This window comes from Drosophila teissieri, chromosome 2L, assembly GCF_016746235.2.
Source record: "Drosophila teissieri strain GT53w chromosome 2L, Prin_Dtei_1.1, whole genome shotgun sequence".
Classification (NCBI taxonomy): domain Eukaryota; kingdom Metazoa; phylum Arthropoda; class Insecta; order Diptera; family Drosophilidae; genus Drosophila; species Drosophila teissieri.
This window is the reverse complement of record NC_053029.1, coordinates 14,431,988-14,447,325: the sequence shown is the minus strand read 5'-3', so window position 1 is coordinate 14,447,325 and position 15,338 is coordinate 14,431,988. Positions and strand designations below refer to the sequence as shown.

The window sequence follows — 15,338 nt, the reverse complement described above, 5'->3', positions numbered from 1 at the left end:
AGTTCCAGTCTCAGTCTCAGTTCCAGTCGCAGTCGCAGTCGGAGTCGCTGTTCCAGTCGCAGTCGGAGTCGCAGTTGCCGTCTCAATTGCAGACGTCGCCATCAATCAGCAAATCAGCGAACGAGGCAAACAAGGTGGCAAGTGAGGCGTGAAAACGGCGAACAAAACTGCAGAAAAACATAAAAACAAACCAGGGAGAGGCGCTTTTAGTTAAGGCCATTATATACCCTGTAAGGCCATCTATAATGTATCTTGAAATTTTTATATATGGAAGATTTAATTTGGTATTAAATTATTTATTTTTATGGTTAAAAGTAAAAGGAAAATGTGATATTAAACAAATGGGATTGTAAATAAAAAAGAAATTTTAAATTTATAAAATTCAAAAACTTATATAAAATTTAAACATAAAATGATTCTTAGAAAAATGGTTATAGAATTATAACCACATTATAGGGTATCGCACAAGTGAGATTCCGAAATGAAATGAAAACGAAAACGCAGCAAAGAGTGCTGCACAAATGAAATCGAGATGGGGATGTTGATGGCAGTCGGGGGTCGGGGGGCTGAGGAGTGGGTCTTAAGGGGGCGGAATCGGGGCCGAGGGGCGTGGTGTTTAAGCTCATTTGACAATGAAGTGCTTTGAGCCTGACGACTGCGTTTGGGCGCGTTTTTATTATTTGCCTGCCCCACTTTGCGTACAGCGGCGATAATTGACGCCACGGTGGCTGCAACTGCAGCACCACCGCATCACCGCCGCATCAGCACCACCGACAGCAACAACAAAGCCGGCAAATGCAGGGCCGCCGCCACCCGATGGCCCACAATTTGGACTGCACTTTATTGAAGTGCCCATTGGAATGGAGCCACCCAATGCCCAATACCAAATACCTAATACCCAATACCTAATACCCCCAATCCCAATCCCCAATCCAGAGCCCAAAGTGCGTCGCGTGTTTGCGTGAGTGTTTTTCACTTGAGGCCATCATCATCAGCAGCCTCGCCGAGCATTTTGCCTGAATTGCATTTGTCAGGTGTTATGCAATAGAGGTTGCTAGCTGCCACGTCAATTGGCAACCCAGCGTTGATGCAGTGGTGCAATGTGGGCGAAGGGCAGTGAATTGGGGCCGAAAAATCACGGAAAAACTTAGCTATGCCTCAGAATTATGGGAATTAAATTAGTGGTGCACTTTAAGTCTACGCAAAAACTGTCACTCGTATTATTTCTATAATATTCAGTTTGGGTGCTTAAAAGTTGTAACCGCAAAGTACACAAGTAAATTGAAATTTGTTTTAAAAGTTTTGATTACACGTATCTGTAGAGTTATGTGTAATTGCATTAAACCAATTTAAACTACGCTTACGAGTTAAGTTAACTTATTTCAGTGAGCAAAGACACCAATTTGTTTCTTGAAAATACGAAATTTCGGAGCTTGGCAAGGGAATGTTTTAATAAAATGGACAAAACTCCCTCAATATCCTCGTTGGCTGTACGTATCACTTGCTGAAGCCCTAAGCGTAGAAAAGAATTTCAATCTGGAAATAAGCCATTCCTTCTCCGTTTGCCTCTGATCCCGCTGGCATCATTATTCAATCCAAGGCTTTGTGCAAATTCCGCTCCACAATGGCAAAGGAAAATGTTGATGTTGCATGGCGTTTTTGTTGGTTTATTGTTGGCTTTTCCCTGGCACTGGGTAAATGCGAATTTCCTGTGCATTGTTTTGAACTGTTGGCCAAATGATCTGCCCCCTGGTCGCTCTGTGTGTTCGCAATCCACCTGATGACCTCAGCAGTTCCAGAGTTGCAATTAGTAGAAAAGTAATTTTCGTTTGGTTTCTTTATTGTTGTTTTGCGGTTGCTTTTTTTCGCCCCACCCCTCCACTCCTCCCTGACAGCCTCCACCAAAAAGCGACTCTTAAATCTCTGCTCAGCGATGCTGAAACAAAAAGCATTCTAACACCCTTTGTTTGGCTGGTTAGCTGGGAAACGCACATACATCTGTACTACTAACCGAAACTTGGTTGGATGCATGATTAATGTCCGCATTGAGTCATGTCCGAGGAGCGTGGAACCAATTGAACTGGGCGCCGTAAACCGAAATTAAAAAGCGACAGAGCTTCGCTCAGGTTTCGTTGATAACGCCGCACTCATCGAGAAATGGACAGCCAAATGGTGGCACGTGTAAACCCGAGACGTGGATTAGAGGGCCCCCAACTTCTCAGCTCAACGAGTTAATTTTTATCGCCCTGTGACACACACAGAACAAGCCAAACAAGCCACGTAACCCGACGAGACCTGAATCGCAGCTCCATCGTAAATCCACTGCAGTTCTGCTCCGCAAAGGGGAAAGTGCCCTTCTCCAAAGTAACCAGCACTCGGCACGTACTTGGATTTCGGATTTTGGATTTCGGATTGGGTTGGGTTGGGTGCCGTCCTCCTTCTTGGTTCCACTTCTCAGTTATCTGCCAAATATTTGGCACAAGAGTCGCCATATCTTTTGGCTGAGATTCCGATTCGCATTCAGATACCCGATAAGTGAGAATCGCTAAACAAAAGACAGATAAGCAGCAGTCCCAATTCAATTTGCCCTCCATCGATAAGAAATCGGGGGAATGGAAATGGAAAGGGGGCAGACTTTAGCCAATGATTTCCCTGTCATTATGGGACTTAAGAGCTACAATAGGGCATCAAATCACAGCTTCAGGGCCATCATCTGTACCAGAAGACACAGACATAGAGTGACAGAGTAAACAAATGTAATCAGTTTGCCGGAGTGGAAATCTTCCGCTGTCGCTGGAATCGGATTCTTGGGCCGCTTTAATTTTGTGTGTCGACTTATCATGCTTCTGGTTTTCTTAAAACCTCAAGATTCGAGCGATGAGCGCTAGTTTTTGTTTCAATTTTGCCCCTGCTGGCGACCTCTTCCATCCTCCAAAGAGCTGGCTTATCTCTCCTTGGCCCAGCTTCTTGTGTGCTTTGAGACATTTACTAACTAAGACAATCTGACTCGACCACGCTGCGTATGCTTAATCACGGCCCGAAGGTCGGAGGTCAATTGTGGCGCACAAGAAGTGTGTGTGGTGGAATTATTTGTAGCTCCTCAAATTACTAAACCATTTGAAATCTTATCAATGCCGTTGGGCAAGCGATTCCATTTTCATTCATCGATTCATCGATTCCCCGATTCACCGATTCCCCGATTCCATTGACCCAATTCTAGATGATACCCAATTGACGATTCTAGTCCTATGCGATAATTAACTTTTACTTTCTGTCGCTTCGTCGCGCGCTTTTTCTTATTTCGTCTGCTTTGGGCTGTGCGGCAAACAAGTCCATTAAACATTCACACAATTTATGCAAATCAAATGAAGCTGAAATTAATTCTAAACAAATTCAAGCGAACAGCGCAGAATGTTTACGTTCGCTTCGTGCGGCACTTGACTAATTAACATATTTATGCGATTTATGCGAAGCGCCTCTTCATTTCAATATCGCAGCCAAGTCGAGCGCACCCTCTTCGCCCTCGTCGGCTAGATTTTCCTACCATGTAATGTGCTAATTGGAACTCACCTGTCCAGTTGCACCTGTATCTGTATCTTTATCTGTTGGTCAGCGCGGGGTCTTCAAGGACTGTTTGTAAATGAAATTTGTAGTGTTCGCTTCCGCTTTGGGGCTCTTTTTCATCGTTATTGTAATTCTTGGGTGGTTTTTATAAGCGTGTTTGAAAACCAGTTGGCAACCTGTTGGCCAGAGTTCTTAGTATCTATAAATTACATTTTATACTCGACTCGACGACGACGATAATGATGATTGGGTGGCGGAAAAAGACGCCTCTAATTCCATACCAAGGCCAATTTACTTAGCAATTCGAGGAATTTTCATTTCATGTCAAGCTTTTGAAGTTCAGCTTTTCAGATTTTCCGAAGGCATTTTAAGCTTTGCTCCTGCGAAAGATATAAATTTCATTATTGGAGGAGGTTTCCGCGCTGCCATCGTTGTTGCCATTATTGTTATTATTAACGACACAAAAGAAACTCTTCGTCATCGTCATCGACATCGTCAGTCAAAGTGGAAGTTCAACCAATATATATACATTTTTCGCCCTCCATTATAATTCCACCACGTATGCTGTTGCTGGGATTCAGGACATGAGTCCTGTTTGCATTGCAAATTATATGGCAGACTTCGATGAGGGCAGAGAACCCCATTCTGCCAGCTCAAAGTAAAGGCAAATTGATTTAAGTTGCGGAAAATGAGTGGAAAAGTTAAAAGGCTGGACGAAGTACATGCATTCGAAGAGTCGTTCGCAGATTGCTCTAATAAATATTCATTTGTAGAACTACAAAGCTATTTATTCCAAACAAGTCAAAGGCAGGTGTCCAATTCAATGCAAAAGTATAGCAAATTTCTTTAAATTATATATAATAATCTTTAAATATATGATAAGATGCAAGTAGAAAGCAGACTAAAGCCCAATAATTGTCATGTGCGAATGCTCTGAAACGGATTTCAATACCCAGCCGGAATCATTTAATGCCCTTACCCACTTAAGAGTGGGGACAACATCCGTAGAGGAGCACCATGCGTTGAATGCACATGGCAGCTGCCGTCGAGCCGAAAACCATCTGGGGAAATGTCGCGACGGGAAAATAATAAAAATAAAATGTGGGGGAATAAGGAATATATTGAAAAGAGAAATATATCTCAAAGAACAATACGCAAATTAATCACCACCCACATACGAGTCCCATTGCAATGTGACATTCGTTAGCCGTTTTCTCCACAAAAATGCGACAGTCCAAAGTATTTTGCATTAACATAAATTTTATTGCGTATACGCAGCGTTGCAGTGGCATCGAGCAGCCCCAGCAGACGGCTGTTACGATTTTTTGGGGATTCGGAAACGCCGGTGAGAATGTGCCACTGCCGCAAACGATTTTAATATTTATTATTTGGCCAGCGATGGCATTGTCCGTGGACACTTTTTGCGCCAGTTCTGAGGAAAACTGTGGCGGTGGTGGGGGTGGGGAAAATGGGGGAAAATTGGAAAGTGGAAGGCGGTGGCAGCTGTCGGGAGTCGCTTTCAGTTGGCTACTCACGGCGCCTGGCACAATGACAAATTACGAGTTGAAAGTTGAGTGAACTTTGGCGCGACAGTGTCCACTGTTCTGCCTCTTAATTTGGCTACTTGTAGAGCAGAAAATAGATATTCGGCATGCAGGCAACGGTTGTCATTGATCTAAATATATGAAAATCATATTCAGTTGAAGTATCTTTCAGAGATCGTAGTTCTTAAGATGCTTGACGTAAGTGTAGAAACAGGAATCATATGTATGATCAATGTTGATTACTAACAGGAAGAGTGTATCTCGCGGTCGGTCTTAACTGCACCTTTTTGCTACTTTGGATATAATGTATCTAGTTCTGCGGCCACAGTATCCACGCTATCTGCTCCTCCTGCAGACAGCTGTCAATGGTTCAATCTTGGACCCCGACGGTCGAGGCCTTTGAAATTGATGAGGCTTTTGTTGCCGCCTTTGGCAAATGAGGCGCAGATAAGCGTCAACTTTGACGCCCTCTTAAGCATATTTTTTCAGTCGGCCTGATGCTTTCTTAGTTTCCGATTCCGATTCGGTTTCGTTTTCCCCTTCAGAACTCTGCGTTTCATCGAAACTGTTGCTTCTTCTTTGACACAAGCAAATGGGCGATGGAAAAAGTTTTAGGCGCTCTTTGGGTTTTTGTGTCTGTGACTCGCCTCATTTGAACCCGACGAACCTAGTTCCATTCCCTTTTATTTTTGCCTTTACATATATTTTCGAGGCATTTTTTTTGCGTTGTTTTTTATTTTGTACGTATTTCTTGCAGTTCTTTTTGTTGTTTGTGCGTGACATATTTGTGTGAGCATTTGACTCTTCGCTTTTCCCCATTTGGGGGCAACCATTTGTTTGCCTGAACGCTTGACTCGGATTTGTTGTCTGGCACTCTATTTTCTCCTTTTCGGGCATGGAAACTTGCCCATCAAGGATGGAAGGCGCCACTTAAGGCTTATCATTCTGAGGGATCGATGAGGTAGGCCAAAAATTGAACCTTTTGACGGCTATGCAAATAACCAGAAAGATTTAGGGGTGTTGCATGAAATGTTAGAAATTGATAAAGTCGAAGGAAAAGTCATCACAAAAGTTACTTTTAAAATGCTTTAAAATTTAAAGAATATAAAAACCACATACGTATGTTATTGAAAAATTCTTCTTAGTTATAACAAATTTTATCAAGAATAAAACATATTACCGCATAATAATGTTAAAGTTATATTATTAGATATATATTTGGCATGCAATTTACTATGTGGGTATGATGCAGAGTTTTAAAATACATGGTTACTTCCGATCAGAAATAGAGCATATGAACTTTGGTCACAGATATTCCAGACTTTTGCACTCTATAGCTCCTTGTGCAAATGAGACAGAGACAGCAACACATGCGGTGCGAGGGGGTGGGCGATAGACGGAGGAAGATGGAGCAGCGAAATCATCACTACTTGCACTGATTCCGCAGCTGCTGCTTTTGATGCTGCGGCTGCTACTGCAGTTGCATCCGAGAAAATCCCCCAATGAATAGCAACTTGCAAACTGCATTTGAATTGCAAACCCAGGTCTACCCCCGCCCCCCGCTGACGAGCGGCAACTACCCACATTAGTTTAGCATATGTTTTACATAACTGAGAGTTGGAACCGGAGGATGGGACCACGACTGCTCCCCAAAGCTGAACTGAATCCTGGGCTTATGCTCCACTTCTGGCTGTCTGAACTTTCGGTTTTTCTTTTTCTACTCTATTTTCCGGTTTTTTTTTATGCGTCGGCTTCTACACAGGAAATTATTATTTCGATCGGATGTAATAATTGTTATATGACATATGTAATATAAACCCATTCAACTCAATAAATCATGAAGCAATAAAGTTTACTTGGACCTTCGCACATGTTTGTTAACCGATGCAATATAATTTATTACCCTATATAAGATCGTTTGTAATAGCAACTAATTAGTAGGCAATCTTCAGAAGTATACAATTTATTTCAGTGGATCTCCGCACTTCCTGCTCGCCCTATCGCCAATCTTTCGGATCGGAATGCTAGTTTCATTTCTGCTACGTCGGATTCGAAGATTGAACGTTTTGGGTGTCCACGAAGTGTACGCAGTTCAACAACAAAATTTATTGAAATGGCAAAAGGAAGACCTTGATCTTTAGATTATCACATCAATAAATGTTTATTCTTTTTCTGTTTTTTTCTTTTATTTTATTTCATATACTTTGTCGCAGTCGTTTTGCCGTTGCTCTTTTTGTTTTAGTTTTGGCGGCGTCTTCAGCATCTTGTCTTCGAGCTCTTGTTGTTCTTGTTCTTGGACGTGAAAGAAGCGAAAACGAAACCGAAACCGCAATCGAAATCGAAATGAAATGAAACGGAAACTGGTGGAACCAGTCGAGCAGCAGATGACCAGATGACCGGACGACAAAAAGCCAAACCCACTGAAGTGGCCAAGCCAAAAGAACTTCTTCGGCTAATTAAGAGTTTTTTTTTTGGCTAGCGCCAGCTAACTCGTATTCACCAGATCTCGATATCCACGTTCTCGGGCCATTAATTTAAATGCAACTCTATTAGAATCGTCTCATTCTGCATGAAGTCACAGTCATCATCATCATCATCATCATCATCTGGATTCAAAGCTTGCTTCTCGCATACGTATTCCACAAATGACGCTTACGTGATTACATAAAGACCCATGAAAAGTGATTTGAACTTGAAATCGCTAAATGCGTCATGCAATCGAAACAAAAACCGGCGCTTGTTAACCAACAAAAAAAAAACGAAAGAGACTAGAGAAAATCACTGAAATCGGTGGAAATAAAAACGTACTAACCATAAAATTGTTACAATGACAACGGACAGGCAAATGGCTAAAACAACGGCAGCAACCGCGCAGTTTGCCAGTAGATCAAATTGAATAACTGCTTTAGCTTTAGCTTCGGCTTTAAGCCAGACCAGCCACAACAGCAACAACAGCAGTTAGCTATATAACAAGAAGATCAACAAAGCCAGGCAATGTTGGCAAGAGCGCATCAATTAGGCTTATAGCCATGTATATATACTCGTATGCATATACCTATCTTTATATACTGCACACTGTGACATTCGTGTTCTTGGCAATGTTGCTGTTGTCACTGCAGTTGCTGTTGCTGTTGCTGCTCGCTGTTGCTGTTGCTGTGCGCTGTTAAACGACAATTGCTGTTGTCGTAACAGATGTTGCCGCCTCTGTTTTTGCGATATTCTACTGTTGCTTTTTGTGTTGTAACTCAGCTGTTGCTGCTGCAGATGCTTATTATGTGGTTTCTGGGTTTTCAGGGGTTTGATTTTCATAAGGCTTGTTCTTACTTGGTGGTTTACCAGCATTATGATCGTAGTCGATCCCTGAATAGCCTGCAACTCATAGTCTAATATGATTATATTCGTTAATCGTCGAGAAGGATGAGTTTCCAAGACAAATTTTTGTGCGATTTATAGGTTGGCTTATCTTATCTGAAGAGCGTGGCTTGAAAATGTTTAAACGCATGCAGCATGCTCTGATTATTACGCACAATTTGTACGACTTTCACTTTAAAACTCACATTAATTATTCACAAGGACCAAACAAATTAACCAAATAGCCTCAAACAATTCAATTTCGCAAACAAACGAAATGTCACTCAGTCGAGGAAACCGTTTAAAGTCCAAACGAATTAGTAGTAAAATATGGGCATTCAGACGGATGCAAATGCAAATGGAAATGGAAATTCGTGAATGGGATTGTCCGGGGGCTTTTTGGCCTGGGGGTTGGGATAGCTGTAGGAACCGGAAGCGAGACTCTCATGTCCTGTGGATCCGAAATTCGCATGACAATGACAATTATCCCTGGCTAGTGACTATTATGCCACATGGCATGGCCCCATCGCCATGCCTGTGGGGACACGCCCACACAATGAGGGATAATTGTGAGTTACGCATACGCCAAGTGGGCCCCAGTATGGGTTTGATTTTATTGCCCACAGCCAGGAGCCCCAAAGCCAATTTGAGACTGGCCCGAGCAATTTGGCCAAGAGGAAGCCAAACAGCCGACCGGAAAAAATGTGAAAATGAAAATGGGCAGAGACACACAAATTTCGGAGGCCCATAGAAATTTCCAAGTTTCCCTTTTTTTCGGAAGCGGAATCCCCTTCGGTAAATTGAATTGAAGCGTCGCCAGAATGGGCGAGGCATCAATTCAATACCAGGAGGCTGTCTGCGCTCCATATGTGTCTGTGTACACAGTGGAAAAAATAGTTATAAATAAATGTTATGTATATATTTTGAAGAAAAAGTAAATTATGCTTAGCTATAAAACAATTTAATATATGGATTGTGTATTGTAAATGATTTAACATTATTTTAAATGTAGAAAAGTGCTAGATGTTTGCTAGCAAATTGTATATCAATGGAATTGAAATGAATTGCAATTGTTGTAGGATGTAAGTCTAAATTTCTTTTAGTGTCGATATATGTACATGTACATATATATTGATATAAATATGTCTGAGTTTTGGGAGCAAGGACACTGAAATCAGCACAATTGGGTTCCTTGAAGGACCCGGGCCCAATCAGTCAAGTGAAACTGTCGTTGGTAATTGATTTTGGTTGGGCCAGCCCAAGCTAATTAAGTTATACGATTTCCTCTCCACGTCTGCGGCTCCTCCATTGATTATGTTGTAATAATTAGCGATAGTTATGCAATTAATTCATGCTGACAGCAACGGCCACATCATTAGTGATCCCAAACCCGGTTGATGGGCGCATTGAATGCTCCTGGTCTGTTTTTTAAGTGGTACTTCAACACGTACCACTCAAAGCAAAATGCCCTCGCCCTGAGGAAATCCAATTTAGTAATCGGGAATCCATGTGACTCCAGAAAGCGTATTCCCTTGTTCAAATGTGCCACCACTGGCGTCCGAGTGCGGGTTAAAACGCGTATTTTAACTACGAATTGTTAAATAGCTTGAATAAAAACAAAACTATTTGATCCGAATTACTTACGATCGTACAGCATGGTCATATCGTTGTACTTGCAGTCATAGGTGATGACCAGGTGCTTGTAGTCCGTATACACGATGTTCGTATCGAAATACGCTTATTAAATTGGAATGTAGAAAATACAATTTTACATACATACATGTAACTACCAAAACTTACGACTATTCTGAACATTGTACGATGCACAACGACGTTGATAGACGGGTATATTCACAGGTGTTGTTGCATAAGCGAACCAAACACCCAGTAACTAATGCAAATCAAAAGTTTATGAGGCAGTTGCTGAGCTCTAACTCCCACATCTTACCTTTTTCTTATTCACATGTTTTAGGATTGTAACATTGAGGCATTTCTTTACTTCAAGGGCAGTTACCATACGAGTTCTTTTCGCTCCATCAGACAAATGCACCAGAAAAAGCAGAACACATATGAAATAGGTCAACTGCATTAGCACAAAGTTTTCACAATAGCCTTAAATTATATGTATTGCTATTTGGCTTATCAATTGGGGTTGGCTAATGAATTCGACGCGGACTTTAAAGCGTCTACATGGCTCTCCATTGTGGTCGAATCTCACGTGTGGCACTCGACCAATGTTTTTGGTTGTATTCGCTGCATTTATTTGACTTTTGTTGAGTATTTCCAGGGGCGCGGGAATCGCAATTGCACAACGAATGACGCCTCAACGATGTGATTGCTTTCGCTTCTTTTCGCAGGTGTGTACACATACTCGTATTCCATCACGGAAACGTGCAGCGGAATCGGAATCGGAAATGGGGCACGGACACTCGCAATTACATTCCGCCCTTGTCTGCCGTTGTATTAACTTGGTCCGTGCAATTTCAGATCCAGCCACTTGCATTTGCATTTGCATCGGCAGCTGCTGATTGTGATGCTGATGCGCTTATGTCATCCGCATTTGGTTCGCCGATTCGACAAGCCTCCAATGTGCTGCTTAATGTCCCCCAGTTGTGAGTCTCTGTTCCAGTCGGTAGAATGATTCCATCGCTGTGTTCTCCCGTGTCTTGGCTTGTGGTGCTGCTGCTCCTGATGGAACTGGTGGAGGTGTGGTCCACCTGCTGCACCTGCCCAGCTGCACGATGCAACATTCCCCAGTGGCCGTGCTGCAACAAGAACACCAAGTGGTATGACTTTATGTTTGGCTAAGAAATGGGGCTAATAAAGTGGAAGTGGAGGTGTTACAAAGTCAAGTGTCGAATCATTTTGGGTCACAAAAGCTGATATCAAAACTTATGTACCTCGCTTGGATGTGTTTTTGTCTGATTAATTTATTATTAGGTTTTTATATCTTTAGTTATTATAAGGAGTCTAAGTAAGTAAATGCTATCAAATCTGCTTGTGTCTTGAAATTATCCATGCCGCAAAGCATTTTGTTTCACTTTCAAGGCCATTAAGCAGCATAATTTATTTATTTTCAATTAAATCAGCGCAGATTCGCCGCCTCCTCTTGCCGAATTTTGCGCTTATGGAAGAGCTTTTATTTTTGGTCAGTTTTGCGCAACAATTATGTGAACCCACGAACTTTTAGCCCTGGTTTTCCCAACGCCCCCCGCCCACATTTTCCCAACTTGACTGCTCGACAACGTCAAATGATTTATTCAATTTGTGCTATGAAGCGTAAACTTTTTGTTTGCTCGCCGGCTGCGGAAGTTCACTGTGTGAATCAATCGCGGGAGTTGAGCACCCACTTTTCCCCCATCGAGTGCTGCTATTTAAATAGTTTTTCCACATGCCAATATGGGGCATATGAATATATACCCCGGTCCAGAAGGTCAGGCGGGATTTGAATATTTAACTTGATTTTGTGCATTGCAGTGGTTAATGCAGTTTGAAGGATGGATATTTTACCCTTGTCACGGCCCTTTTATCATAATTACAAGTATCGCGCTGTTCTGCCAGATAAAGTGTTCAATATTATTGGAGTTTGCAGCTTAATTTCTTTCTTTATGACTGGTTTTTCGGCTTACCACGGCTCTGGTATCTTTTGTTTTACGACAGTTGGGCGAAAAAAGTTTTCTTTTTACAGCGATAATTATGTTAATTACTTGTGCGGAACTTGGACACGGGTGTTTATGGAATGCCAGCCTGCAGACTCATAATTAATAAGCGTTTAGTTGGCCACACCTCGGGCAGCTCCTCAATGATGTTGTCAAAAAGCGTGAGCTGTTAAAAAGTATATTTCATATTTGATTTTTATGATGCACTTCGCACGCCCCCCAATTGAAGGGCGAACGTGCCTGCCACTCGATGATTTCACCAGCCTTCCAGAAAAGCGCTCCGCGAAGAGAACTGCGGCTGCTCGAGAAAAGAAAACTTCATCGAAGGGCGAAAAGTGAAACCATAATTGGTGGGCAGTCTGGCATTACTTGGCTTATGGATGAGGGCTCTTATTGGGATCGACCGCGCTAATTTGATGACCAGATAAGTCGGGCAGATGATGCTGATACGGATTAAAGATTATGAAGATACCATTATACGTACATATGTAAGTGGAGGTAAGAAAAAAATATAGCAAAAATGAATGTGTTAAGGAAGTCTAAATACATTACAAACTATAACAAATTACACTTCCCTATTTAAGGTGAGAAATCTAGTAACAATGTAGTAACTGTGGTCACTGAAAGAAGCAAATAAAACAATAAATGTGTATTTTAATACATATGTATAAACAAATAAAATGTTTGACATGATTGTTTTATTTGCATTTTTACTCTTAATTCTCTTATTCTCTTGATTTATATTATTATGTGTTATATGAAAACATGTTTATGAGAGGCGTCTTCATTGTATTCGCCAGATTGCCGAAGCTAATTTGAAAACATTTTACATTCGCTGTCTGTCAAAGTAAAGCAGAATGTATGGCTCATATAAATTTCATTTATGCCAGTTAAATTAATTACTGTCAACACATGCTCAGGCGGCAGCTCCACCACCGCCAGCCAACACCACCAGTGCCATGAAAATGGCCAAGAAGAGGAGCCGCAGCCGAAGCTGAAGCAAAAACAATTGCCAATCAGCCACAGAAACTAAAGCAGGCCAGGCGTCCGACCAAAAGTCCAAAAAACAACGCACAAAACTGGCTGCGAGAGTTGAGCGTGTTGCGAACATAAACACAAAGTCATAAAGTTTTTACACAAAAACATTTAATTTTATTGCATTTTTGGGCAGCAGCCAGACCCCAGACCCCAGACCCCAGATCCCCAATCCGAAACCGAAGCCGAAACCAGACGACGTCGTGAACAATGCACCACCCAAAGGCAGTGGGTGGTGTTAGGTTTTCGGTGGTTGGATGGGTCTGCTCCAATGGGTGGGCATGGTCTGCTGGCCAGGCCAACTTAATTTGCCGCAAATCGAGCAAAACTGCAGCAAACAGAAGCGAACAGAAGCGAACCAAAAATCGCACAAAATTTTCGCCAGGACAGGCATGTTATTTTAAAAACTTTAGAGAAATTCGGGCCAAAGAAAAATAAACGAAATAACACGTATAGAAAAAGGCTTTGATTGTGCAGCTATAGCTTAGGTAAAAAAAAGATTCAACTCGCGGATAATATCGGCTTTATTGCCGATTTAATTTAGTTTAATGGGTGGTGAAAATGAAGTTTAAATAGCATTCAATTTTAATCAAATCCATTAGCATAATATGTTGTAGAGCATTACAACTATTTACTCTATAAAATGAAAGAGAGTGTATTAAATTTACTTACTGACAGATATTCAGTAAAAAGTATTTAATAAACAATGTAATTTGATGGTGCCTCGTAGTGTAGTGGATAGGGCAACTACCTCTCATACACGAGGTCGTGGGTTCAAACCCCACCCATGACGGGAGCATGGCCACTCAAAAAGTACTTTTCTAGTTTTTAGAAAGAGTATTATTCTTAATATCGGTCGAAAAACCTAAAACCGATTACCGAAACAAATACGAGAAAATTAGGCTCTCGTAGAAGGGCCCCCTAAGTTCCCGAGAGGAATAAGAATAACAGGGAAAAAAATTTTTTATGAGAAAGGAATTAATACACTTAGTGCATGGACTCGCGTAATAATGGTTAGTAAAATATTTATTAACATTTTCTTTCTCCTTTTTTAAAGTATACCTATTTTATTTTAGTAAGAAAAAGCTAATTATTAAATTTTGAGTGACTACACAAAATAATTTCAGCTTAGCAGCGGGGAATCAGAAATGGCATTTGCAGTTGCAGACTGGATGGATGTGGCCAACATCTTCTCCTCCGTCGAATTGTTCCCACAAGACTCGTGTGGCAGGCACGGTTGACGTCAGCAGCATTCGTGGAACACCCGCCGCCCGCAGCTCATAAACACCATGCCTACATGCATCTGCAGTTGTTTAGACAACTTCTTGTCTTGCAACTCGCAGCTGAAACGAGAAACCGAAAATCAGCGTTGCGAGCAGGCGGCGCACTGAAAAATGGCACAAGCAGAGTTCTTCTGTATTCTGCATTTTGCATTCTGTATGCTGTCTGGAGGTTTTTGGATTTTTTTCGCTCGTTTACACAAACGTCCTCGTCCAAAAACCATCTCATTTTTGGCATGTGCCTAAAGTGCAGCATTAAAATAAGAATTATGCGGCAGACGGCGAACTGCATATCGCAAAATGCAAAAAGCAAAATGCGAGAAAAGAGAGAAATAAAAACGTACAGCGTGCGTATACGTAATGTGCATTAACATCAACAAGTGCGGAGGAAAATTCGCGTAGATTTGTGGGTCTTTGTGGGCGAAAAAGTAGGGTGTTTGGCAAATGTGGTCCCGCTGCAAATGGGAAGTGTGCCAGCTACGAATTTCTGCTCGATGCCATTTCAAAATGATTTTCAATCGCGGGTCTTCGAGAGCCGCGAAATGTTTGAAACGTCCATGATTATGCCAATGATAATCGCGACGGTGATTGCCGACCAAAGTGGCGAAATTTGCGGCCTTCTATGTTTGGTTAAAAATCACGTATGGATCACAGAAGTTATGTATTGGATTAAATGAATGGGAAAAGAGAACTTATGAAATCGAATAAATTTGTAATATAACAATAATTTTAAAAACTAAACTATGATCTATATTTAAGTGATTACGAAATGGAAATTCAAATTGGAGTTCATTGAATGTTGTTGTCATAGTTGACATGGCAACCATCCTTCTTATTTTCATCCTCCTATCATGCTTACCTCACTGAGCGAGGTCCTTCAATATCCCCACCATATGTTGCTTATT

The 15,338-nt window shown here is 41.6% G+C and overlaps 2 protein-coding genes across 2 annotated transcripts; one reads left to right on the top strand and one right to left on the bottom strand.

The window, feature by feature from the left end:
• Positions 1-9,490: 9,490 nt before the first annotated feature.
• Positions 9,491-10,843, bottom strand: LOC122625596. Its single transcript, XM_043805685.1, has 4 exons — positions 10,408-10,843; positions 10,260-10,350; positions 10,104-10,196; positions 9,491-10,046 (listed from the first exon to the last, which is right to left on the bottom strand). Exons 1-4 carry the CDS (start codon positions 10,546-10,548, stop codon positions 9,835-9,837), a joined length of 537 nt encoding a protein of 178 aa, XP_043661620.1. The 5' UTR covers positions 10,549-10,843; the 3' UTR covers positions 9,491-9,834.
• A 141-nt stretch (positions 10,844-10,984) lies between these two features.
• Positions 10,985-11,311, top strand: LOC122625603. The gene has a single exon (XM_043805689.1). It carries the CDS (start codon positions 11,097-11,099, stop codon positions 11,265-11,267), a length of 171 nt encoding a protein of 56 aa, XP_043661624.1. The 5' UTR covers positions 10,985-11,096; the 3' UTR covers positions 11,268-11,311.
• The last annotated feature ends 4,027 nt before the right edge of the window (positions 11,312-15,338 follow it).